The 25,813-nt window shown below is 44.3% G+C and overlaps 1 protein-coding gene and 1 pseudogene across 2 annotated transcripts in view; both read left to right on the forward strand.

Moving 5' to 3' along the window:
- The first annotated feature begins 3,116 nt into the window (after nt 1–3,116).
- Nucleotides 3,117–6,846, forward strand: LOC311099367 (nuclear apoptosis-inducing factor 1-like; annotated as a pseudogene). The gene is made up of 3 exons: nt 3,117–3,129; nt 4,259–4,698; nt 6,337–6,846. The product of its transcript is annotated as a nuclear apoptosis-inducing factor 1-like (transcript).
- Nucleotides 6,847–8,587: 1,741 nt separating this feature from the next.
- The window catches only part of LOC311099579 (early estrogen-induced gene 1 protein-like), a 61,235-nt gene continuing 44,009 nt past the window's right edge, over nt 8,588–25,813 (forward strand). Inside the window, exons 1-2 of the mRNA XM_084140274.1 lie at nt 8,588–8,639; nt 9,160–9,482. Coding sequence (XP_083996400.1) covers nt 9,337–9,482 — 146 coding nt within the window. The 5' untranslated portion in view covers nt 8,588–8,639; nt 9,160–9,336. The remainder of the gene's footprint in view (nt 8,640–9,159; nt 9,483–25,813) is intronic.

Below are 25,813 nucleotides of genomic sequence, written 5' to 3' on the forward strand. Positions count from 1 at the left end.
TTGCGGCGTGTTTGAGTTAGCTTTGCGAGGCAAAGATGAAACTGAGGGCTCCACCAACCCTGGTATTTTTCTTGGACTTGTCAACTTTGTGGCACAATTAGATGAGGTGTTTGATGACCATCTTAAAAATGCTAAAGTTTTCAAGGGCACATCAAAGACCATTCAAAACGAGCTACTGGAGTGTATGCTAGCGGTCACGAGGGAACATATTGTGGAGGAGGTGAAGTCTGCGAACTTCGTAGCTATCCAAGCTGACGAGACCACGGACGTTTCTACACAGACACAGTTGGTGCTTGTGCTGAGGTACATAGATAGCAAGCACAAAGTGCAGGAGCGATTTTTTGAGTTCCTTCCCATCTCGGAATCAACCTCAGTCTCAATCGCCAGTGTACTTTTGGAGAGACTGAACGGTCTTTTTGCCGATGACGAGAAAGTCAAACTCATTGCGCAAGCTTACGATGGAGCCAGTGTGATGAGGGGAGAGAAGGCTGGTGTGCAGAAAAAGGTGCGTGAGCATTTCAAGAATGCCCATTACGTGCATTGCTATGCGCATCAGCTGAATTTGATCATGCAGCAAGCTACTTCTCGCATCAAAAAAGTGAACATTTTCTTTTCCGATCTGAGCGGGATTACAACTTTTTTTTCCCGGTCACCCAAACGCACCAGCATTCTTGACCAGACTGTTGCACGAAGACTGCCCAGACCTTCATCCACACGGTGGAACTTCAACAGCAGAGTCGTGAACACTGTCTACGAGAATCGAGACGACCTAATAGAATGTTTTGAAGCCATCCGGACGGGTTCATTGGGTTCATTTGACCAGGGCACAGTGAGAGAGGCATCTGGCTACGTGAGGATGCTGCATGATGAAGATTTTATTTTTTTCCTGCGGCTTTTTCACAAAATCATGCCCCACGTCGACATTCTGTACCAGAAGCTACAGAAGAAGGACATCGATGCTGTCTTTATCAAAAGTGCCCTCGACAGCTTCACAAGCAGTGTGCAGGCCATAAGGTAAGATTAAACAATATCATTCGATCTTTCTCAAAGCAGAGCTTTATTTGAAAATGTATGCATGAAAGGAGACTGCATTTGTGTTTGAAATTACATTATTCTCATTATATATGGCCAGTGGTGTAATCTATTTTATTTTATATACTATGTGTACTGTGCAGTGGTGCTCATAAGTGTATGAACACATTCTAAAGTTGACTAAAAAGAGGAATAAAAAAATAAAAAAATAATCTTTTGGAAATTTATCTTAATGACTTAATTAAAAAAGTTGGAAAATCCAACCTTTATGGACACCAATTTTCTTTTCTTTTTTATTCCTCTTTTTAGTCAACTTTAGCATGGGATCATAAGCTTATGAGCACCACTGTATACTGTGCTGAACATCCAGGCTATGTGAGACACAAAGGCTAACTTAAACACTAAAGACTTTATGCATCCCTGCCCATTTTAAGTGGAACTGAAGTATTTGTACTATACATCATGGATACATTGCATATACCTGTGCATCACATAGACAACAATACTGTACAAAGCCAACAAACACATTGGTCTGTTTGCCTTCAGGGACTCCTCTCAACAGCAGCTGCAAGAAGCAACAGGAGCCAAAAGACCCAGAACAGCTTTGAGAGAAGAGGAGAAGCAGAGGCTGTCTGAAGAGGTCTGCAACACCATCCTGGATCACATCAAAGAAAGGTTCTCTTTCTCTGGCCACCTTGTGAGTGCTACCTTACTGCAAGCAGACATGTTTGAAAGGTACTGCCATTCATTTCCTGATGAGGCTCTGAATGCCACTGTGAATGCATACCCCATGCTGAGCAAGGCAAAGCTCAAGACAGAACTATCTCTGATCTATGAGAATCCTGAATTCAAGGGAGGCTGTGGTGCACTGGCACTGTACCAGGTTCTCATGAGCTACAACCTCCAGGAGACGTTCTCTGAGACTGTGACTCTGTTGAACATCCTCATAACTACTCCCATGACAACAGCTGAAGCTGAGAGATGTTTCTCAACTTTGACACGAGTTAAGACATTCCTGCGAAATTCAATGGGCCAGGAACGTCTGAATGCACTGGCCATGCTTTCCATGGAGAGGGAACTAGTCCTCAGCATGCCTGATTTCAATGAGAAAGTCATTGAACGCTTTGCTGTATTGAAACAGAGAAGAGAACAGTTTCAGTACAAGTAATGTAGCCTCTCTCTCTCTTTGTCCCTCCCTCCCTGTCTCTTTAACACACACACGCCCAAATCAGTTCACAGTTGATGTTGTTTAAAATAGTTATTTTTCATTTAAAAAAAAGTAAAACAAAAAAAAATATCTGTTCATGTTCATTTTTACAAATCTATACAATTGGCCAGAATATGGTTGTTCATATTTACAAATCTATACAATTGGCCAGAATATGGTTGTTCATTTTTACAAAGCCATACAGATAGCTGTGTTTACCTTTTCTAGAAATTACTTTCAAATTCTGTTTTCAAGCAAAATGTCTATCACTGTTCATTTTCACAAATCTATACAAGAGGGCAGAATATGGAAGTCTATAAAAATGTCTTATTACCAATAACTTGCATCAATGTTTTCAGTAGCCTCTATCAAAAGCTCCTGCTTGCTTGTTGTGAATTATGCTCAGGTGCACATATTTCCAATTCAACCATGAGGCAAAAAATGTGGTAAAAGCTCTTGTTGATCCTGCAATCTGAACAAATACCAAGATGCTGTATTTTCAGCTGATATTTCATTTGTTTATGGAAATGCATATTGTTTATGCAGTGTTGAGGAATGTGAAAGAACACCCTTGATTATTTTTACTGTGATAACTTATTTTGATTTTGTAAGCCAACACTTTTGAGATCAGTCAATAAATGCTTCTGGTATTGACTTATATGCTGCCCCTGTCTTCATGTTGTTGCTGGACATATCTTTTTAAAAATGTGTGTAGGTCACCTAAATCATCAGAAAAATTGCCCCCCCTGAGAATTTTTTCAGGAGCCGCCACTGTTCAAACCTTCAACCCTTTTAACCGCTGCTCCATATGATATTCTCTGGATAGCCCTGACATTGGCCACCTCATTCTCTTTCACCCTTGTGGGGCATTCGAAAGATGTGGCTTCATGGTTCCCACCACAATTGCAACATGTCACATTTTCATCACTTTTATAACACATAATATGATATTTTCCACAACATGGACATCTCGGCTTCTCCCTTCTGCAAACACTTGAAACATGACCAAAAGCTTTACAATGATCACACTGGATTGGTCTTGGGATAAATGCTCTGACTCGGGCTCCCAAGTGGCGCAGTGGTCTAAGGCACTGCAACTCAGTGCTTGAGGTGTCACTACAGACCCCCTGGTTCAATTCCAGGCTGTATCACAACTGGCCGTGATTGGGAGTCCCATAGGGCAATGCACAATTGGCCCAGCGTCGTCTGGGTTTGGCTGGTGTAGGCCGTCATTGTAAATAAGAATTTGTTCTTAACTGACTTGCCTAGTAAAATATATATATATATTTTTTAAATATACCCTAACTGCTCTTCTGTAGAGAGAGACGCCATATAAAAAATCAAAAGAACAGATAGACTCTTCACTTTTTCGTCATTCACCACACGATTCATCCGACGTGCATCAATCACTACAGGAATATTTTTCATCTCTTCAACATCTACATCCCATGAGACTCCAGATATGACCCCCTTGAGGGGTGCCCTGTTCCTAAGAGACACACACGACACTTCAAACGTATCAAATCGGGTGAGACGCAACACACGTTTCTTCTGATCCTCAGAAACACAAAACATCTAAACCAGCCCGCCTCTCGTGATCCTCAGCCTTCACTCTACCCAGCACTCTCTCCACCAGTTTGGATATCTCAAATGGATTCCTCAAGATTGGTAATCCGATCAGCTGCTCCTCATTTACAAACCGTACTCCTACAAGATACGTAGTGACATTCTCATCACTGTACTCTACTTTGCACCGTTTTCCATTCTTTTGGACAATATTCCAATCCTCCTTGATTCTACCGCCATTAGATTCAGAATCCACTTCATCATCCGGTTCCGCCATCTTTTTCCCTCTCCCAGTTCTAATCACAACGAACGTAAGCGTGGTTTGTAGGAAGAAGAAGCCGATTCTGGAAGCCATTACGTTGCGCAGATCAATTGAGTAAATCCTACTATTTTACGTACAATACGCACAATTATATATATATATAAAAAAAAGAGCAATTTATTCCAATATAGCATCGAATGCCAAAAAGAGAAAAATAAAGGTCGAAATTATTGTGGAGGAAATTGAGAAACAAAAGCACACACTCGTTAACCACTTCAGTGCTGGAGTCACTCACATAGCAAAGAATAACGCATGAATAGAAATCCTGAAGAAAGTGAACGCTGTAACAACCTGCCCAAGAGAATTGGCCGAAGTCAAGAAGAAGTGGCCGGATATGAAGACCGAAGTGAGGCGCAAAATGGCCCAGGCGAGGGCGGCAATTGAGGAGACCACTGCCAAGTGCAGTCTGGTTCCCGTCATCCACACTGCCATACAGCAGCATATTTGTAAGCTCTTGGGAGAGGCGACTATCATCAGTTTATCTACTGGAGACACAGATGCTGAGCTAACTGTATCTGTTGCTATGAGCTCAGCCACCACGTGACACTCATGGAAAGTACGTTTTTCACAGGTTTTTAACCAGGCTGCAATGACTTTGGCAAGAGGAGCTAGAGCAAATTCCAAGTTCCACATTACTAGTATGAAGATGATAACATTATTTATTTATGTCACAATAGCCATTTATTCAGTTGCCACCCCAACTGAAAGGAAAAACATTGCTTTAATACATTGCTTAATCTATTCAAAATACTGTTTCTTTCCAGTTTCCTCTCCTTTGTCTGATTTTTTCTGATATTTGTGGGCCTTTAGACAGCTTCAGCATCATGCGAGGAGACGAAATCCCTAGATGTTAAGTAGTTTATTCCAGGGTTTGAAGTGTCTGGTTCTGTAAATTGTTGTGGAGGCAGTCGCAAGGTGAACTATACAGCGTGAACAGGCTTTTCTTACAGCCCAGCACTAACACATCTGATTCAGCTAATCAAGGTCTTGATTATATGTATAGTTTTAATTGTAATAGTTGAATCGGCCAAAGCTAAGGACCCTGGGACTTAACACCTCCCTCTGCAACTGGATCCTGGACTTCCTGACGGGCCGCCCCCAGGTGGTAAGGGTAGGTAACAACACATCTGCCTCGCTGATCCTCAACACGGGGGCCCCTCAGGGGTGCGTGCTCAGTCCCCTCCTGTACTCCCTGTTCACCCATGACTGCATGGCCAGGCACGACATTTGGCATGGGGTCCTCAGATCCTCAAAAGGTTATACAGCTGCACCATCGAGAGCATCCTGACTGGTTGCATCATCGCCTGGTATGGCAACTGCTCGGCCTCCGCACAGCAAGCGGTACCGGAGCGCCAAGTCTAGGTCCAAAAGGCTTCTTAACACCTCCGACCGCAAGGCACTTCAGAGGGTAGTGCATACGGCCTAGTAAATCACTGGGGCCAAGCTTCCTGCCATCCAGGACCTATATACCAGGCGGTGTCAGAGGAAGGCCCTAAAAATTGTCAAAGACTCCAGCCACCCTAGTCATACACTGTTCTCTTTGCTACCGCACGGCAAGCAATACTGGAGCGCCAAGTCTAGGTCCAAAAGGCTTCTTAACAGCTTCTACCCCCAAGCCGGGCGGCAGGTAGCTTAGTGGTTAAGAGCGTTGTGCCAGTAACCGAAAGGTCGCTGGTTCTAATCCCCGAGCCGACTAGGTGAAAAATCTGTCGATGTGCCCTTGAGCAAGGCACTTAACCCTAATTGCTCCTGTAAGTCGCTCTGGATAAGAGCGTCTGCTAAATGACTAAAATGTAAGCCATAAGACTCCTGAACAGCTAATCATGGCTACCCGGACTATTTGCATTGTCCCCCCCACCCCACCACATCTCAATTACCTCGACTAACTGGTGCCCCCGCACATTGACTGTATATAGTCTCCCTACTGTTATCTTATTTTACTGCTGCTCTTTAATTATTTGCTATCTTTTTTTTAAAACTTTTTTTTTTTTTTATCGAAAAAACAGCATTGTTGGTTAAGGGCTTGTAAGTAAGCATTTCACTGTAATTTCTACACTTTTTGTATTCGGCGCAAGTGGCAAATACAATTTGATTTGATCTGATTTGAGAAGTGTTAGTGCTAGGTTGGAGAAAAAGCTTGCACAGCCTGTAGCTCTCCAGGACCAGGAGTAAAGAATCCTTTTCTAACAAGCCGTCTTTCTTCCACCAGCCGAGACCACGTACCACACGCTGGAGGAAGGTGGCGTGGTGGAGTACTGCCCCACCACCGAGGCCACGCCCACTGTGGTGACCACCATGGAGTCGTATCCGGTGGAAATGCTGACGGCAGTGTCTTCGACCCCGCCGCCCAGCCAGGCCAAGTCCCAGGAGCTGAAGAGCCGCATTGCCCTCAACTCTGCACGGCTCCTCCAGGAACAGCGGGTCACCAACGTGCACGTGAGGCAGATTGCTCAGCACCTGGAGGGCCAGAACGAGCTGCTGCAGATGATCCGGGAGGCGCAAGCCTACGCCTAGGAGAGGCAGGCCCAGGCCCTTGAGGGCACCCAGGCAGTCCTGCTGACCCTGGATCAGATGATGAGGCCGGCTCTCAAGGACCTGAGGAAGTTCCTGCAGAGCGGGACTGACAACTCCAACTCCCAACAGCTCGGGGACTCCTGCAGAGGGCTCGGAACAGAGGCCCAAGACCCCGTCGCCACAGCCAGCCGAGGATGGACAATAAAGACTAAACTCAGCAAAAAAAGAAACGTCCCTTTTTCAGGACCCTGTCTTTCAAAGATAATTCGTAAAAATCAAAATACTTCACAGATCTTCCTTGTAAAGGGTTTAAACACTGTTTCCCATGCTTGTTCAATGAACCATAAACAATGAATGAACATGCACCTGTGGAACGGTCGTTAAGACACTAACAGCTTACAGACGGTAGGCAATTAAGGTCACAGTTATGAAAACTTAGGACACTAAAGAGGCCTTTCTACTGACTCTGAAAAACACCAAAAGAAAGATGCCCAGGGTCCCTGCTCATCTGCGTGAACGTGCCTTAGGCATGCTGCAAGGAAGCATGAGGACTGCAGATGTGGCCAGGGCAATAAATTGCAATGTCCGTACTGTGAGACGGCTAAGACAGCGCTACAGGGAGACAGAACGGACAGCTGATCGTCCTCGCAGTGGCAGACCACGTGTAACAACACCTGCACAGGATTGGTACAGGTACATGATGGCAACACAACAACTGCCCGAGTTACACCAGGAACGTACAATCCCTCCATCAGTGCTCAGACTGTCCGCAATAGGCTGAGAGAGGCTGGACTGAGGGCTTGTAGGCCTGTTCTAAGGCAGGTCCTCACCAGACATCACCGGCAACAATGTCGCCTATGGGCACAAACCCACCGTCGCTGAACCAGACAGGACTGGCAAAAAGTGCTCTTCACTGACAAGTCGCGGTTTACGTAGCCAGGCGCTAAAATATAACTTGGTTGTATTTGTGACGTTTGACGCGCTGCAAGTCCCGCCTCTCCCATCTCCTCATTGGTTTTTAGGCGCATATACCCACGTGGGTGATTGAAAGATTAACTGAGTCCAGTCCACACTCCAGTCCAGTTGGTGGTTGTAATGCACCTTAAAGTTGGTTGCCAACCACCATATAAAGTCCAAAGAAGAAGATGAAGAAGAAGCCTGAAGGAGGAGAGATTACTAGAAATGAACTCAGTTTACCCTTTTATCTGTGGATTAATTGTCGAGAAGAGGACCTTGTGCATTTCAGGTAAAATAACAACCCAATGTTTATATCCCAGGACAAATTAGCTAGCAACAGCAAGCTAGCTATCTAAATTGACATAAATGTTTAATGCTTTTCGACCTGTCCCCAAATTAATATAGTTGATTCAGAGTTAATTTCGATATTTCAACCTGCGTGTCCTGATCGCATCTTCTATGGGTGGACAAAATCAATTTGCGCGCGAGCTGTCTGGTCAGCATATTTAAAATGCAATACGAATCTGGGGATGCAACATCAATGTTACAATTACCAGCAGATGGCGGTATATGTTAAGATTTAAATCACATTTTGACATTACAGTGTGTAGATTACTTATTTTAGTGAGTACTCAGGTCTACAAATAAACAACCCTACGTTTATGTTTTCACATAATTGTTGAAACGTTGAGAATAGGCCTATAGAGGAACGCAATCATTTTCTCCTCATATCGTTTTTTAAATCAAATGAGCCAAAAATGTTGATTGATGTGCATTAATTAACTGAAAATTATATCACTTTTGATTAGTTAAAATAAATTGAGTATAATGTTTATATATGTAAACACTGTATCAATTCAGGTGACTTATTATATATAATGCAAAACGTAACCAACACGCTTCTCTGAGCTGAAGGCGGTGCTTAGCAGCTCTGTTTGGAAGAGAGGAGGGACAATACCAGCCCACCATGATTCAAAGTAAAGTATGAATGTCAGTGTTATTGGACTGAGGACAAGTCCCGTTGTCTTCGTTGAACATGAGGTAAGACTATTTATTTGACATAATTTGAGTGCCTTCGAGTTGTGCTTGTGTTGTGTATCACTTTGGTTAATTAATGTCGTTCTGTGGGTGAAATGCGATTGTGTTTGCGTGGAGGGTTGACAAGCTATACTAGGTACAATTCCTGTATGCAGATGAGTCGAATTGATCATGGGACGAACGAACTACCTTTCCTTGTTGTAGTAGTTGACTGACGCTGACTACATGGAAATCACCGAGTATTGAATAAATGTGTGCATGAAATGGTCTGGGGAATGGTGGTTTGTTCTAATTTCTAAATCCCATAACCAACGCAGTAAAGAAAACCCTAGAGAAAATCTTTACAAAGCATTTATTCTGTGTAGGATATGCCTTCAAACGCTTTTCTTTAGAGTTGGCCAAATTGAATACCGTAATAAAGTTTGTTATAGATATTTCATGAAAGGCAATGTGTTTGTAATAATCTCCAGCATATATGATCGTAATAAAGCACCTATTATTGTAGTTTTTTTTCCTGCTCCAGGTCTGAATCAACACTGGGTCATCAGAGATGCTGAGCCAAAAAAATGAAGAAGGACTTCCAAGCTCCTGATTGAAAACGAGATTATCACTTTGTTTAATTTCCTATCCTTTTTTGGTCGATCCCAAAGGTTTAATTTAGGAATATTTCTGCTGCATAAACATATTTCAGTTCATCTCAATGGCGTTTTTAATGAAAAAGAAGAAGTTCAAGTTTCAAATCCATTTTATGTTGGAGGAGCTCACAGCTGTGCCTTTTGTCAATGGGGTACTTTTCTGCAAGATCCGATTGTTGGACGGTGGGGACTTTGCCATCTCATCATCCAGGTAAAAACAATTCTCATGTCAATGCATTTTTTACATGGGGTAGGCTATTGCTAGCCTATTGCTAACCTAGGTACCAGTCTGTTTAGCTATTTTGCCACTTCTTGTCTTGTTTTGCATGACAATTCCATAAAGAGTTTGCAAGAGAGCAACAACAGGCTGGCACCCAGGCTAGGCTATTGCCTGAATGTCCTGAAGGCTTGATTTGATCAATGTAGGTTGGCACAATAGTTTTATCAATGTACAGTCGTGGTCAAAAGTTTTGAGACTGTAAGCCTATTTTACCAGTAAGCCTATTGTTTCATGGGTCTTCTCAAGTACCCCCTGTGGATAGGCCAAATACCCCCAGGGGTCCTACTGGTTGGGAACCACTGGTGTAGCCTATATATATATAATAGGCTTACTGGTAAAATGCACATGAGGGGGTACTTCAGGGGTTCTCTGGGTAGAGCAAAATTCAGTTGGTGGTACAGTAAGCAAAAAAGTTGGGAACCACTGGGCTACACACACCAGGTCGGTAGTAGTGGCATACTACTCGGAGTCCACCTGACCTTCGTTACTACGGTCAACAAATCCTTTGTTTTACTTTGCAGAGTCCATAGGGTCAAGGATGTCAATAATGACACCAAGACCTCTACTACTACTAATACTACTACTACTACATCATACTTTGACTTATGTATCTACTGTATACATGGTGGTTAGGTGCTATTACATATTTACAGTATATATATATATATATATATATATATATATATATACATATATATATACAATTGGCCCAGTGTCGTCCGGGTTTGGCCGATGTAGGCCGTCATTGTAAATAAGAATTTGTTCTTAGCTGACTTGCCTAGTTAAATAAAATAAATAAATAAAATAACACAATCAGGTGCCCATTGGCTGTCCTGTTGTAGCCAAGTGTGATGGCTGGGGTTTTGCATACGGGGCCTAATGCAGTTACCGTAGAGAACTGCAAGGTCCTCTGAAAGAGGAGCACACCGTCTTGTCTGGTCTATGCGTTTTGTAGTTTGAACACTTGGGGGTCAGTGACCAGAGCTTAATTGACCTCTCATGCGTATGCAGCAGTCATGGTTAAACACAGCCATGCATATTCCTTGTGTGCACACAGGAACTTGGAACTCAGACACAATTCTCAAACTTGGTTGTTTAACATGGGTATAGTTGTAAATGTTTATGTCCTCCGATCCAGAGGTGTTGTCAATGACTGAATGTGTGTTGTGCATGTGGGGTCACTGGCCAGGGCACCATCTGATTAAGTGTGTAAATATGAAAATATTTGATGGTAGAAATATGACAATATGATCCACACAATGTTTTTCTCAAATAATGCAAGTCTTGTATTGCGATTTCTATCTTGAGCCTGTTGCTTTTAATAGTATGAGAGGACTATGTTCGTGAGTCAGTGTCTGTTTCAATTTATTTGTCTGCTTCAATGGCTTTTTACAGAACTGTGTGTGTGAGCACTGCTGTTTTGTCATAGTCCCGTGGTGGAATTGGCTCAATCGCCTTGTACCAGGCACTGGCAGTGTCATTGCACCAATATACCCTACTCAGTCAATCCTTGGTCTCAACAAGTGTGTTTGTGTGTGTGTGTGTGTACATGTATGCACTCACTAACTGTAAGTCACTCTGGATAAGAGCGTCTGCTAAATGACTAAAATGTAAAATGTAAATGTACAGGGACAAGGGGTAGGCTGGGAGTTATTTCATAAATGTTCCAGAACATTGCTACTCTGTATTCAGGGACAGAGATGAGGGATAGCGACAAATATGGAGGGAAAAATAATGAGATGGGCAAACTGATACTGCAGACACTGACAGACAGGTTTTTGTTTTCCAAGTCACTGCTCTCTCTCTTTCTCTCTCTCGCTCTTGCTCTCTCTCTCTTGCTCTCTGGCTCTCATGATAGTGCAGTCAATAGAAGGAGGACACTAGCTCAGTGTCATTTTGAGAGGAATCACGCTCTACTGTCCATGTAGCTTGTTTTTGTGTGTTTTAAACTAAATTCAAATGCTTTTGTGAATATAAAGAATATCTTATGCTGAAACTACACTGCAAACATTGCCTGTGTACCGTGACTTTTGATTCACATAATAACATGTGAATATGCCCCTGGCTGTTTCTCCTATGCATAGTGCATACAGGATGCTTGGTGGTGCATCAGTAGCCAATCCTGCACATTGTCAATTGATTGAATTCAGCCTAAAGTTATTGAGTTGGACAGGGCATCTGGATGTGAAGGAAACTTGTCTGAAACTTTATTTCTATTCTATGGACAGAATGGAGGGACCGATTAAACTGAAAACTGTTTGAATGGATCTTGTCATTGTGAATGATTGTCTCAGTTTTCCGCCCGACTGTTTCCAGATTCCAGATAATGAGGGTATCATGGCACTAATCATCAAAATCAGAAAGCAAAACTAACTACAATCTCCGCTGGCTGGCACCTTCGTTAATGTTTTGAGGAAGGCCGGAAACCATGTGGACTTGGAACCTTCCATAGGAGTGGCAGGGGAGGGGTGTTACAGTATTTAGCGTTGGGGGAGTTAATGTTAGCCCCTGGCTCTGCTGTTATGTTACACTTTGTTCCTGACATTTACTGTGCCAAGGTCCCTGCACTCTGTGTCACCCATTTAGCAAAGTGCAGGCGCTCTCCTGCTGTTCCTATGGGAAGGGCTCTCACAGGGTTGAAAATTGTCACCCTGGTGAAACATTGGACTTCACCATAAAAGTTGTTAAATATGTGTCAGTGACATTATTTACTTACATTATTATTATTACATTGTTGTAAAAAGTTGAAAGAAGTTTGTGCACAAGGGAAAAAAATGACCTGTTAATAGTTTTGGAGTGGGTCATGTTTGTTGTTCCCCAGTGTGCTTGGTGATGTATTTGGGTCAACGGGGATAAGTTACAATGGAGACACCTGTACATTGTCGGTGTCACTCCCCCGGGCCTGAAATCTCCTCTACCTCCCTTTTTTTCTTGTTCTTTCCCCTCTCTCTGTGTTTCTCTTTCTTTCACTCTCTGACCCTTTCCTCCACTCTCAAGGGAAAGATGTTTCAGCTGAATGCTTAACTTTTTCCAGCTTGAGTGAAAAGAAATACCCCAAATCGGTGTTTTGTCCCTATATTTTCCCTTGTCATATAACTGACATCCATCCAAGAAAGAATAGTTCAGCTCGTGTTCAATTTAAATCTACAGTGCACTCATATTACAAAAACAGACCACACCAAGTCACGTATCGGATGCATACGTTTGTTGCATTATGTCCCCATTCCACTTGGAAAGCACCTGAGAAATGTTCCCACCAATTAGTTAGCAGTAAGTTGGAAAGACCTCATGGGGTGTGTAGAAAACGTTATTTACACAAATACCATGTACAAACATACCATGAGTAATCTTTTTAATGAACTTAGTATCTGTTAGCTCAAATAAACTGTCTTGTCAAGAGAAAGGATCATATTTGGCATTTTGACATGGAATATTTTGCATAACAGTATGCATGTTTGTGTGTGGGCATTTAACAACATCTACCAGAAAAAGTATTCAGAGGTATTAGAAGTACATCAAAACACAATAATGTTCAAGTTAAGACCCCTGCCAACTAATATCAACACTTATATTTCGTTTTGGAGAAATTATTTGCCTTCTGTAAGTTTAATAAACATTGCCTTGTGCCTTGTAATTCCGTTACCAACAACCCACATATCTTTAAGATATTTTCTAATTTCTCTCCCTGATGAGGAGGGAAGATAATGAGTGTTCACAGAAGTAACAATTCACTGGGCACAGATGTAATTTCAACATCTAGTTTTGATTTACTTTCGTTTGAGTTGTCAACTAACGTGATTTCAACGTGAAAATCAACAAAAATGTCACCATGTCATTGGATTTAGGTTAGAAGTTGGGTAAAAAAACAACATTCCTGTATGTTGATTACTTTTTGCAAATCCAGTCAGTTTTCCAAATTAATTCAACATTGCATTTTTTGGATGGAATGACGTCGAAACAAGGTAGCTTATTTGAGATAGCCGATGCACTCGTGCCAATAGCCTATCACCAGTAAGTAGCCTAGGCTTCATCTTCATCATTGGGTGAGTCAGTGCCACTGGAAAGTTAATTTAGTAGCCTACTGTAGCCAATAATATATATTTCTTCCTAATTTTGTACAATCTGCGTGTCTCTTCATTGGCCTGGGCTATTGTTTGCATTCAAGACCAGGTCGTTTTTATTGATCTCAGTTTGTCAGAGTAGCCATTTATTTCAGTCATTTGTGAGGTATTAAAAAATATTCTGCTAATGCCTTCTGTCTTGTAAATGATGTAGAATTGCGTTCATAAAAGGCAACATTTATTTGGCCCCCAAAGGTTTTTTTTAAGCAAAAACCAAATATCTGATTTTTCTGTTCGTTTTTTGTTGGACATAAAACACTGTAAAAACACAAGTGATTTTAATTTTGGAAATCTGTTCCAAAGTAGTCCCATGCATAATAGAGAGATATGGCTAGCAGCCATTTAAAAGGTCAGTCCTGGTTACAGCACAGAGAGGGATACTGTGTGTGTGTGAGTGAGTGAGTGAGTGAGTGAGTGAGTGAGAGAGACTGTTAGTGCTTTTTAGTTCATGCTGACTATGGATGGGTGGTATACCGTGTTTTACTATATACCGGTATTGATGCACGGACCGGTTTGGGATTTTACTTCACCTTCTATAACAGTATTTCAATGTTTGGTTTGTTAAATGTGATATAGTACTCCGCCGTGTGTAACATCCATTATTATAGTTTACACCGCTTCTTGAGTCATCTCTCTCCTCTTCCTCCCTCTCCATGCTGCATTCCACACAGACCAATCATTAGGCCCTAATCTATGGATTTCACATGACTGGGAATACAGATATGCATCTGTTGGTCACAGATACCTTAAAGGAAAATGGACCTATAACAATGGGCCTCAGGATCTCGTTTGTGCATTCAAATTGCCATCGATAAAATGCTATTGTGTTCATTGTCCGTTGCTTATGCCTGACCATACCATAACCCCACCGCCACCATGGGGCACTCTGTTCACAACGTTGACATCAGCAAACTGCTCACCCACACGACGCCATACACCTGGTCTGTGGTTGTGAGGCCGTGTTGGACGTACTGCAAAATTCTCTAAAACAACGTTGGAGGCGGCTTATGGTAGAGAAATGAACATTAAATTATCTGGCAACAGTTCTGGTGGACATTCCTGCAGTCAACGTGTCAATTGCAAAACTCAATTTGAGATATCTGTGGCATTGTGTTGACAAAACTGCACATTTTAGAGTGGCCTTTTATTGACCACAGCACAAGGTGCACCTGTGTAATTATCATGCTATTTAATTAACTTCTTGATATGCCACACCTGTCAGGTGGATGGATTATCTTGGCAAAGGACACATGCTCACTAACAGGGATCTAAACAAATTTGTGCGCAAAATTTGAGGGAAAAAAACTTTTTGTGCGTATGGAACATTTCTGGGATATTTTATTTCAGCTCATGAAACATGGGACCAACACTTTACATGTTGCGTTTATATTTTTGTTTAGTGTACTTAAGACATTGGCTCGAATCTAGGTTGTGCCTTTAGTGGTGATTCTAGTCGGGTGGGCGGGTGCCAGCAGCGTTCTATTGAAGAGCATGCATTTAGTTTTACTAGTGTTTAAGAGCAGTTGGAGGCTACTGAAGGAGTGTTGTATGGCATTGAAGCTCGTTTGGAGGTTTGTTAACACAGTGTCCAATGAAGGGCCAGATGTATACAAAATGGTGTCGTCTGCGTAGAGGTGGATCTGAGAGTCACCAGCAGCAAGAGCGACATCATTGATATACACGGAGAAAAGAGTCGGCCCAAGAATTGAACCCTGTGGCACCCCCATAGAGACTGCCATAGGTCCAGACAACAGGCCCTCCGATTTCACACATTGAACTCTATCTGAGAAGTAGTTGGTGAACCAGGCGAGGCAGTCATTTGAGAAACCAAGGCTATTTAGTCTGCCAATAAGAATGCGGTGGTTGACAGAGTCGAAAGCCTTGGCCAGGTCGATGAAGACGGCTGCACAGTACTGTCTATTATCGATCGCGGTTATAATATCGTTTAGGACCTTGAGCGTGGCTGAAGTGCACCCATGACCAGCTCGGAAACCGGATTGCATAGCGGAGAAGGTACGGTGGGATTCGAAATGGTTGGTGATCTGTTTATTAACTTGGCTTTCAAATACTTTCGAAAGGCAGGGCAGGATGGATATAGGTCTGTAACAGTTTGGATCTAGAGTGTCACCCCCTTTGAAGAGGGGGATGACCGCGGCAGCTTTCCAATCTCTGGGGATCTCAGACGTTACGAAAGAGAGGTTGAACAGGCTAGTAATAGGGGTTGCGACAATTTCTGCGGCTAGTTTTAGAAAGAAAGGGTCCAGATTGTCTAGCCCAGCTGATTTGTAGGGGTCCAGATTTTGCAGCTCTTTCAGAACATCAGCTGTCTGAATTTGTGTGAAGGAGAAGCGGGGGGGGCATGGGCAAGTTGCAGCGGAGGGTGCAGAGTTGGTGGCCGGGGTAGTGGTAGCCAGGTGGAAAGCATGGCCAGCCATAGCAAAATGCTTGTTGAAATTCTCGATTATTGTAGATTTATCGGTGGTGATAGTGTTTCCTAGCCTCAGTGCAGTGGGCAGCTGGGAGGAAGTGCTCTTATTCTCAATGGACTTTACAGTGTCCCAAAACTTTTTGGAGTTAGTGCTACAGGATGCAAATTTCTGTTTGAAAAAGTTAGCCTTTGCTTTCCTGACTGCTTGTGTATATTGGTTCCTAACTTCCCTGAAAAGTTGCATATCGCGGGGGCTATTTGATGCTAATGCAGTACGCCACAGGATGTTTTTGTGCTGGTCAAGGACAGTCAAGTCTGAGGAGAACCAGGGGCTATATCTGTTCTTAGTTCTGTATTTTTTGAATGGGGCATGTTTATTTAAGATTGAGAGGAAATTACTTTTAAAGAACAACCAGGCATCCTCTACTGACGGAATGAGATCTATATCCATCCAGGATACCTGGGCCAGGTAAATTAGGAAGGCCTGCTCGCTAAAGTGTTTTAGGGAGCGTTTGACAGTGATGAGGGGTGGTCGTTAGACCGCGGACCCGTTACGGACGCAGGCAATAAGGCAGTGATCGCTGAGATCCTGGTTGAAGACAGTGGAGGTGTATTTAGAGGGTAGTCAGGATGATATCTGACTACCCTCTAAACAGGGTACCCATGTTTACGGATTTAGGGTTGTACCTGGTAGGTTCGTTGATAATTTGTGTGAGATTGAGGGCATCTAGTTTGGATTGTAGGATGGCCGGGGTGTTAAGCATATCCCAATTTAGGTCACCAAGCAGTACGAACTCTGAGGATAAATGGGGGGCAATCAATTCACATATGGTATCCAGGGCACAGCTGGGGGCTGAGGGGGGTCTGTAGCAAGCGGCAACAGTGAGAGACTTATTTCTGGAAAGGTGGATTTTTAGAAGTAGAAGCTCAAACTGTTTGGGCACAGACCTGGATAGTATGATAGAGCTCTGCAGGCTCTCTCTACAGTAGATTGCAACTCCACCCCCTTTGGCAGTTCTATCTAGATGGAAAATGTTATAGTTGGGGATGGAAATTTCAGAATTTTTGGTGGCCTTCCTAAGCCAGGATTCAGACACTGCTAGAACATCAGGGTTGGCGGAGTGTGCTAACGCAGTGAATAACTCAAACTTAGGAAGTAGACTTCTGATATTTACGTGCAAGAAACCAAGACTTTTGCGATTACAGAAGTCAGCAAATGATAGCGCCTGGGGAGTAGGAGTGATACTGAGGGCTGCAGGGCCTGGGTTAGCCTCTACATCACCAGAGGAACAGAGGAGGACTAGAATAAGGATACGGCTAAAGGCTTTAAGAACTGGTCTTCTAGTGCGTTGGGTACATAGAATAAAGGGGGCAGATTTCCGGGCGTTGTAGAAAAGATTCAGGGCATTATGTACAGACAAGGATATGAGTACAGTGGAGGTACACCTAAGCATTGGGTAACGATGAAAGAGAGAGCATCACTGGAGGTACCGATTGAGCCGGTCTCCGCATGTATGGGGGGTGGGACAAAGGAGCTATCTAAGGCAGGTTTAGCTTGGCTGGGGAATCTACAGTGAAATAGTACAATTAGAAATAACCGAAACAACAATAAGCTACCCATATTGACAAGGGAGAGAGGCATTAAGCAATCAAGGTGTAATTTGAGAGAGCTAAGACAACAGCTGGTAATGACGACACAGTTTGGGCTGAGGCTAAACATAAACAGGATGCAGTACCGTAAAAAGGAACAGTCCAGCAGACATCAGCTGTATAGCTGAGTTATAAGGTCCGTTGAACAGCAATAGGATAGTTCGGAGGTAGTTTGGAGGCTGCTAAAGCACGAGCGAGCAAGAGGGCACGGCTAGCGTGTGCTAGCAGGCCGGGGCTAGCAGATGGAATCTTCGTGGTCAACGTCGTAACGGGAAGCCTGTTGTAAAATCTACCTCATCAGACGATTTCGTCGGCAGACCAGTCGTGTAGGATCGGCTGGGCTCCGTGTCAACACTAGGTGGTCCCGTCCGGTTGACAGAGAGGTAGATAGCCGGGAGATGGGAGATGGGAGATGGGCCTAGCTCAGGATGATTAGCCAGACCTCAACGTCCATTTTGTTGCAGCTAGCTGGTAGCGATGAATCCGGAGTTAAAGGTCCAGTGATTCAGTGATTCCGGCAGAAAAACGTATATGTTCTGGGTCGATAACGCGCTGTTCAGACTGGCCGAATAATAGTCCAGACTAGAGCTGGCTGGTAGGTGGTGCAGGCCACGGACAATGGTGAAAAACCGCTAACGGTAGCTGATAGCAAGTAGCTAGTTAGCTGGCTACTCCCGTCCGGTAGACCTAGAGGTAGATAGCCGGGATATGAGCCTGGCTCTAGGCTAGCTCAAGGCTAACTGGTGCTTGCATCGGGGGCAGTGGTGATTAGCCAAACAGCAACATCCATTCGGTTGCGGCTAGCTAGTTGCGATCCGGTGATTCATGTCCAGTGATTAAATTATTCCGGCAGAAAATCCAATGTTCTGGGTGAAATAGCAACTGTGGCTAATAGCAAGTAGCTAGTTAGCTGGCTAGCTAGTTTCAACTGGAGATTCTAGATAAAAGGTAAGTCAATAATAGAATCCGTTCCACATTGAGTGAGGCGGGTTGCAGGAAAGTATATTTTGTAGAAGGATGAAAAGTCTGATAGGAAAATATGTACGAAAAAAAAAAAAAAAAAAGGGTATTTACAGGCTATTTACAGACACACGACAAAAACAGGACTGCACTACTACGCCATCTAGTTTGGTCTGTGTCGCAATCGTTCCCGGATGTCTCGCGATGTTATGCGTCTGGGTCTAGAAACTCTGTGTTAATACTGCCTGATACCAGTGATGGTGTAGGCTTAAATGTTAAAAGATTCCATGATTCCAACAGTTCACCCAAGTGCTTTGATCTAAATCGCAAGTCAAATCGCAATTGCAATATTTGGTTAAAAATAAGGCCTAGATTTTTTTGTCCATATCGTGTAGCTCTACTTGGCAGTGTGGAAATGATCTCAAATGAGAGCAGGAAATGCAGAAATGTATGAAAAGTATTTTTGGTTGAAGTTTGATTGAACAGTATAAAGCAATCAGAATGGAGAAAGGCCCATTCAAATCACTTACAATTGATTTGTTGCCACCCTAGGGTCATGCACTACTACCTTTGTTATTCAAAAACATAAAACATAAAATGTCACGATTCTATTTGTATTGCGAGTCGATACTGTGAGTTCAGATTGGCATCTATGAAGTCTGATTATTGATGTTGATGGCTTGTTGGTCAGCGGTCTGCCTTTTTCCTTTCACACACACACACACGCATGCACACACTGATATTGCTCTTGGAGAGACCCATTGTCATGATTGCCCCCTAAGAGCTAGCAGTGCTATGGAGAACATGAGATAAGGGGATACGTGGAAAGGGGGATGAGAACAGGGGGAGAGTAGAGGAGGGGAGATTTACATCAGCTCTGAAGGAGATCTAAGGGAGGAGGGTATGCATCTCATTTTCTTCATCTGGCAACAATTGTTGGGTATAACTGCACACACACACACACACACAAACAGTTTTCAGTTCAGAGGTGTAGTGTAGTGACTTCTCTGAGTTATCTCTATAGACCAGTGTTTTTCAATGCATTATTGATCAGTCTTGAGTCTTGTGATCCTTTGAGAGACACATTATTGTGTCTTTCACTTTTCTGATGCTCAGTCACTCATGCACAAACAGAATGACTGGCCTTAGACTTTTGAGTCCAGTGACCCTCTGGAAACAGTTGTTCTGGGTGTGAACTAGGGCTGGGAATTGCCAGGGACCTCACGATACGATATTATCACGATAGTTAGGGGCCGATACAATATGTATTGCGATTCTCACGATTCTATTTGTATTGTGATTCGATGTTTCAAACATATTGCACAACATATGTCTGCTGCAGAGGGACAAGAGAGAGCCATGAGAAAACGAGTTTTGATCAGTCAGGGAAATAAAAGTGCTGAAAACAAATTGGCTCCCTATTTAAAAAGAAGATGTAGAAAAAGGTATGAAGGAACAATACTGGAGTTTGGTGCAGGTACAGCCAACTACCGCAAAAATAACATTACGATATTGTCAAAAATGATTTCCCTATACGTAACAGTATCGATTCCCCAACCCCCCCCCCCACCCCCCATCACTAGTGTGTACCTACCTCCATCTTTCCCAGCATCAAGAAGGAGGGTAGTGCTGGTGCCCCAGGAACTTTGGGAGGGGTAGAAGAAGGGATGAAGAAGACAAAAGGGTCATCACGCCATCCACAGGACAGAAAAGAGGAAGAGATGAAACGTGTGAGACAAAAATAGGAAGGAAGTAATAATAATAAACATCAAAGTGTGTGTTTGTGCGTGGCTAGTAGCTACTGTTGGGTGGCAATTCAACTATATTTTGGGACTCCATGTCTTTGCCCCTGTCTGAAAATAGTTGGTGTTAACCTTAGCTGCCACACACACACACACAGGTATGAATTGAGTCTGAAGTGAAGGTCCTAAGACCTTACCCAGCTAGCACCTAACGTTCTGAGAACCAGTGCTTGGTGAGAGCGTTGCTGTCCTATGGTTATTTTGCATACAACCTTCCCACACCGTTCTGGGAATGGTGCAGGATAGTTGCTTGGCTTTGGAACATTCAAAGCAAATTTAAGGAACTTGACAAAATAACGTTATTTTCTTGGTATTTCATTACTATAAGAGAAAAAAAGTTCAAACATGATAACATTTAATTACATTTTTGGTAATGTTCTAGCACATTCTCCAACTGGTTTGACATTGACATGTTCTCAATTAGTTCAGATAACTTTAAGAAACACATTTCTTCTTTGGACATTTTTATACTTTAGCATAACATTTCCTACAGGTTTACTCATGGTTCTATTTAAAGTAATGTTCTCAAATTGTTCAGAGAACATTAAGAAACAACGTTCTTCTGTGGGAATTTCAGTACTTCAGCATAACGTTCCCTACAGGTTTCCTCCTGTTTCTATTTAAAGTGATGTTCTCAGCTCCGAGAACGTTAAGAAACAACGTTCTTCTGTGGGAATTTCAGTACTTCAACATAACGTTTTCTGCAGGTTTCCTCATGGTTTTATTTAAAGTCATGTTCTCAGAACATTAAGACACTTTCCAGAAAAACCACAAGAAAAAATTTAGTAATGTTCAAAGATCGTTCTAAGAATGTTATTTACAAACATATACATTCCGTTCTCAGCATCAACAAAACTCTCTCTATCCTCTTTCTTGTTAAGTGTGTTCAGGTGTGTAGGCTGCGCCCGCTAATTGGCCACACCTGATCTTAATGAGTGCTTGTTTCCTTTGAAATGGGGTCTGTTTGAATACACTAAAATGAACAGCTTTGTATGAGATAAAAAAAACATGGCATGGTTGCTCCATCCTGGTGGCACAGTCGACTAGTTCCATGGATAGACAGAAAATTATAGGTTCGAATTTAACTGACGCCGAGCCACAATATAAAATAAATGTGTTTGCATGATTAATGCCTAAGCAAATTAATTTCCATGTGTCCTATCTGTGCTTGGAGTTCAAAACAGTTAACCTACGCTTGCGGTCGTATTTAAATATTAATGAAAACTTTCAGGGAACCATAGTAAAACGTTCTCAGAACCTTCCTGCAACCTAAAAATGTAAGTTCCCAGAACAGGATACATTTTACTTCTGTTCTCAGAACATAAAAAAAAAAAGTTTACAAGTTTAACCTTTTACTGCAGTGGGCTAAATCATGGTGATTCTTGGTAGTCTTAAACAAATCTACTTTGAAACAAAAGTATGCACCTCACACACATGGTTATGGGCTTAAAAAGAAGAAGACACCTGTACCATGTCAGATATAGAGTTGAAATGTTTTGAATTTTGAGTTTGCATCCCAATATTACACTTTATATACATCACAGAAGACTGAAATATAACAAGACTGTTTGACATAGAAACACCGGATTTTCGTAGTTTCTTTTTAAATAGTCTTTATTAGTTATGAAAAATATTAATAACATTCCACCCATGAGGCCAAAGAGGGCGCTTTTGGTCATTAACTGCAGGAAAGGGCTACAGTTAGGAAACGTATGTCTTCGTTTCCAGAACCAAAGGGACACATAAAAACTCACATACCTACAACTTCCAAGGAACCAAATATGCTAGCTGGGTAGTGTGAGGTGGCAGGCTATTTATTAAGCAGGATTGTCAAGGTGTCAGTGCAATGCGGTAGGACGAAGTCAGGTGCAGGACACAGAGCTAATCAAAAAATGTACTTTACTCGTAGGTAACTTAATGAACATACCTCCACGCAGGGAGGAACAAACCCGCTCACATACGACAACCAAAACATGAACAAACACGCACAACACACAGTGTGAGCCAGAGGGTTAAATAGGGAAGACATAATTACATAATGTGAAACAGGTGAGACCAATACAGACAAAACCAGTAGAACATAGAAACATGGATCGGTAGCAGCTAGTACTCCGGTGACGACGAACGCCGAAGCCTGCCCGAGCAAGGAGGAGGAACAGCTTCGGCTGAATCCGTGACAGTACCCCTCCCTTGACGCGCGGCTCCAGCCGTGCGCCGACACCGGCCTCGGGGACGGCCAGGAGGACGCGGCGCAGGGCGAGTCGGATGACTCCGGTGGAAATCCCTCAACATGGAGGGATCGAGGATGTCCCTCCTAGGGACCCAGCACCGTTCCTCCGGACCGTACCCCTCCCAATCCACAAGATACTGCAGGCCCCCCACCCGACGCCTCGAATCCAGGATGGAACGGACCGAGTACGCCGGTGCCCCCTCGATGTCCAGTGGGGGCGGAGGAACCTCCCGTATCTCAGACTCCTGGAGGGGACCAGCTACCACCAGCCTGAGGAAAGACACATGGAACGAGGGGTTAATACGATACTCAGGAGGAAGCTGTAACCTATAACATACCTCGTTCAATCTCCTCAGGACTTTAAATGGCCCCACAAACCGCCGACCCAGCTTCCGGCAGGGCAGGCGACGGGGCAGGTTTCGGGTCGAGAGCCAGACCCGGTCCCCCGGTGCATACACCGGGGCCTCACTACGGTTGCGGTCGGCGCTCGCCTTTTGTCGCCTGATGGCCCGCTGCAGGCGTACATGGGCAGTGTTCCAGGTCTCTTCTGAGCGCTGAAACCACTCATCCACCGCAGGGGCCTCGATCTGGCTCTGATGCCAAGGTGCCAGGACCGGCTGATAACCTAACACACACTGAAATGGAGAAAGGTTAGTGGAGGAGTGGCGGAGTGAGTTTTGGGCCATCTGGTTAACTCTCTCCACCTGCCCATTACTCTCGGGGTGAAACCCTGAGGTCAGGCTGATCGAGACCCACAGACGTTCCATGAACGCCCTCCAGACCCTTGAGGTGAACTGGGGACCCCGATCCGATACAATATCCTCAGGTACCCCGTAGTGCCGGAAGACGTGTGTAAATAGGGACTCAGCAGTCTGTAGAGCCGTAGGGAGACCGGGCATAGGAATGAGACGGCAGGACTTAGAAAACCGATCCACAACGACCAGGATCGTGGTGTTCCCTTGTGAGGGGGGAAGGTCCGTAACAAAATCCACCGACAGGTGGGACCACGGCCGTTGTGGAACGGGTAGGGGTTGTAATTTCCCTCTGGGCAGGTGTCTAGGTGCCTTACACTGAGCGCACACCGAGCAGGAGGAAACATGAACCCTCACGTCCTTGGCTGAAGTGGGCCACCAGTACTTCCCACTAAGACAGTGCACTGTCCGACTGATGCCAGGATGACCAGAGGAGGGTGACGTGTGAGCCCAATAGATCAATCGATCGCGAACCTCGAGCGGCACGTACATACGACCCTCTCGACACTGGGGAGGAGTGGGCTCGGTACGTAACGCTCGCTCGATGTCCGCGTCAACCTCCCATACCACCGGTGCCACCAGACATGACGCCGGAAGTATGGGAGTAGGCTCCATGGACCACTCCTCTGTGTCATACAGTGTGGTCCTGAGGAGGGCGTCTGCCTTAGCGTTCTGGGAACCTGGTCTGTAAGAGAGAGTGAACACAAAACAAGTGAAGAACATGGCCCACCTTGCCTGGCGAGGGTTCAATCTCCTCGCTGCCCGGATGTACTCCAGATTGCGGTGGTCAGTCAAAATGAGAAAAGGGTGTTTAGCCCCCTCAAGCCAATGCCTCCACACTTTCAGAGCTTTAACCACAGCTAACAGCTCCCGGTCCCCCACGTCATAGTTGCGCTCCGCCGGGCTGAGCTTCTTCGAAAAAGAAAGCACAGGGGCGGAGCTTTGGTGGCGTACCCGAGCACTGAGACAGTACAGCTCCTATCCCAGCCTCGGACGCGTCCACCTCTACCTGGAATGCTAAGGAGGGATCCGGATTAGCCAGCACTGGAGCTGAGGTAAACAGGTCCTTCAGGTGACCAAAAGCCCTGTCCGCCTCAGCTGACCACTGCAGTCGCACCGGTCCCCCCTTCAGCAAGGAGGTAATGGGAGCCGCTACCTGTCCAAAGCCCCAGATAAACCTCCGGTAGTAGTTGGCAAAACCCAAGAATCGCTGCACCTCCTTTACCGTGGTTGGAGTCGGCCAATTACGCACGGCCGAAATGCGGTCAATCTCCATCTCCACACCTGACGCGGACAGGCGGTGCCCTAGGAAGGAGATGGACTCATGGAAGAACAGACATTTCTCCGCCTTGACATACAAGTCATGCTCCAGCAGTCGACCAAGCACCTTACGCACCAGGGACACATGCTCGGCCCGTGTAGCGGAGTATATGAGAATGTCATCAATATACACCACTACACCCTGTCCGTGCAGGTCCCTGAAAATCTCATCAACAAAGGATTGGAAGACTGATGGAGCATTCATCAACCCGTATGGCATGACGAGGTACTCATAGTGCCCAGAGGTGGTACTGAATGCTGTCTTCCACTCATCTCCTTCCCGGATACGCACCAGGTTGTACGCGCTCCTGAGATCCAATTTAGTGAAGTAGCGCGCCCCGTGCAATGACTCCATCATACTAGCAATCAGAGGTAGAGGATAGCTGTACTTAACTGTGATCTGATTAAGACTATGGTAGTCAATGCACGGGCGTAAGCCACCATCCTTCTTCTTCACAAAAAAGAAACTTGAGGAGACAGGTGAAGTGGAAGGCCGAATGTATCCCTGCCCCAGAGATTCGGAGACATATGTTTCCATAGCCGCCATCTCCTCCTGTGACAGAGGATACACGTGACTCCGGGGAAGTGCAGCGCCTACCTTGAGGTTTATCTCACAATCCCCCTGTCGATGGGGTGGTAATTGAGTCGCCTTCTTTTTACAGAAGGCGAGAGCCAAATCGGCATATTCAGGCAGAATGTGCATGGTGGAAACCTGGTTTGGACTTTCCACCGTAGTCGCCCCTACGGAAACACCTATACACCTCCCCGAGCACTGACTTGACCATCCCTTGAGAGCCCTCTGTTGCCATGAAATAGTGGGGTCATGAGAGATTAACCAGGGAAGCCCCAACACCACTGGAAACGCAGGAGAATCAATCAGATAGAGACTAATTTTCTCCTCATGACCCTCCTGCGTCTTCATCCAGAGTGGAGCTGTGACCTCCCTAATCAGATCTGACCCTAAAGGGCGACTATCTAGGGCATGTACAGGGAAGGGCA

The sequence above is a fragment of the Coregonus lavaretus genome, assembly GCF_964263955.1.
Source record: "Coregonus lavaretus genome assembly, chromosome: 24".
NCBI classification, from domain to species: Eukaryota; Metazoa; Chordata; class Actinopteri; order Salmoniformes; family Salmonidae; genus Coregonus; species Coregonus lavaretus.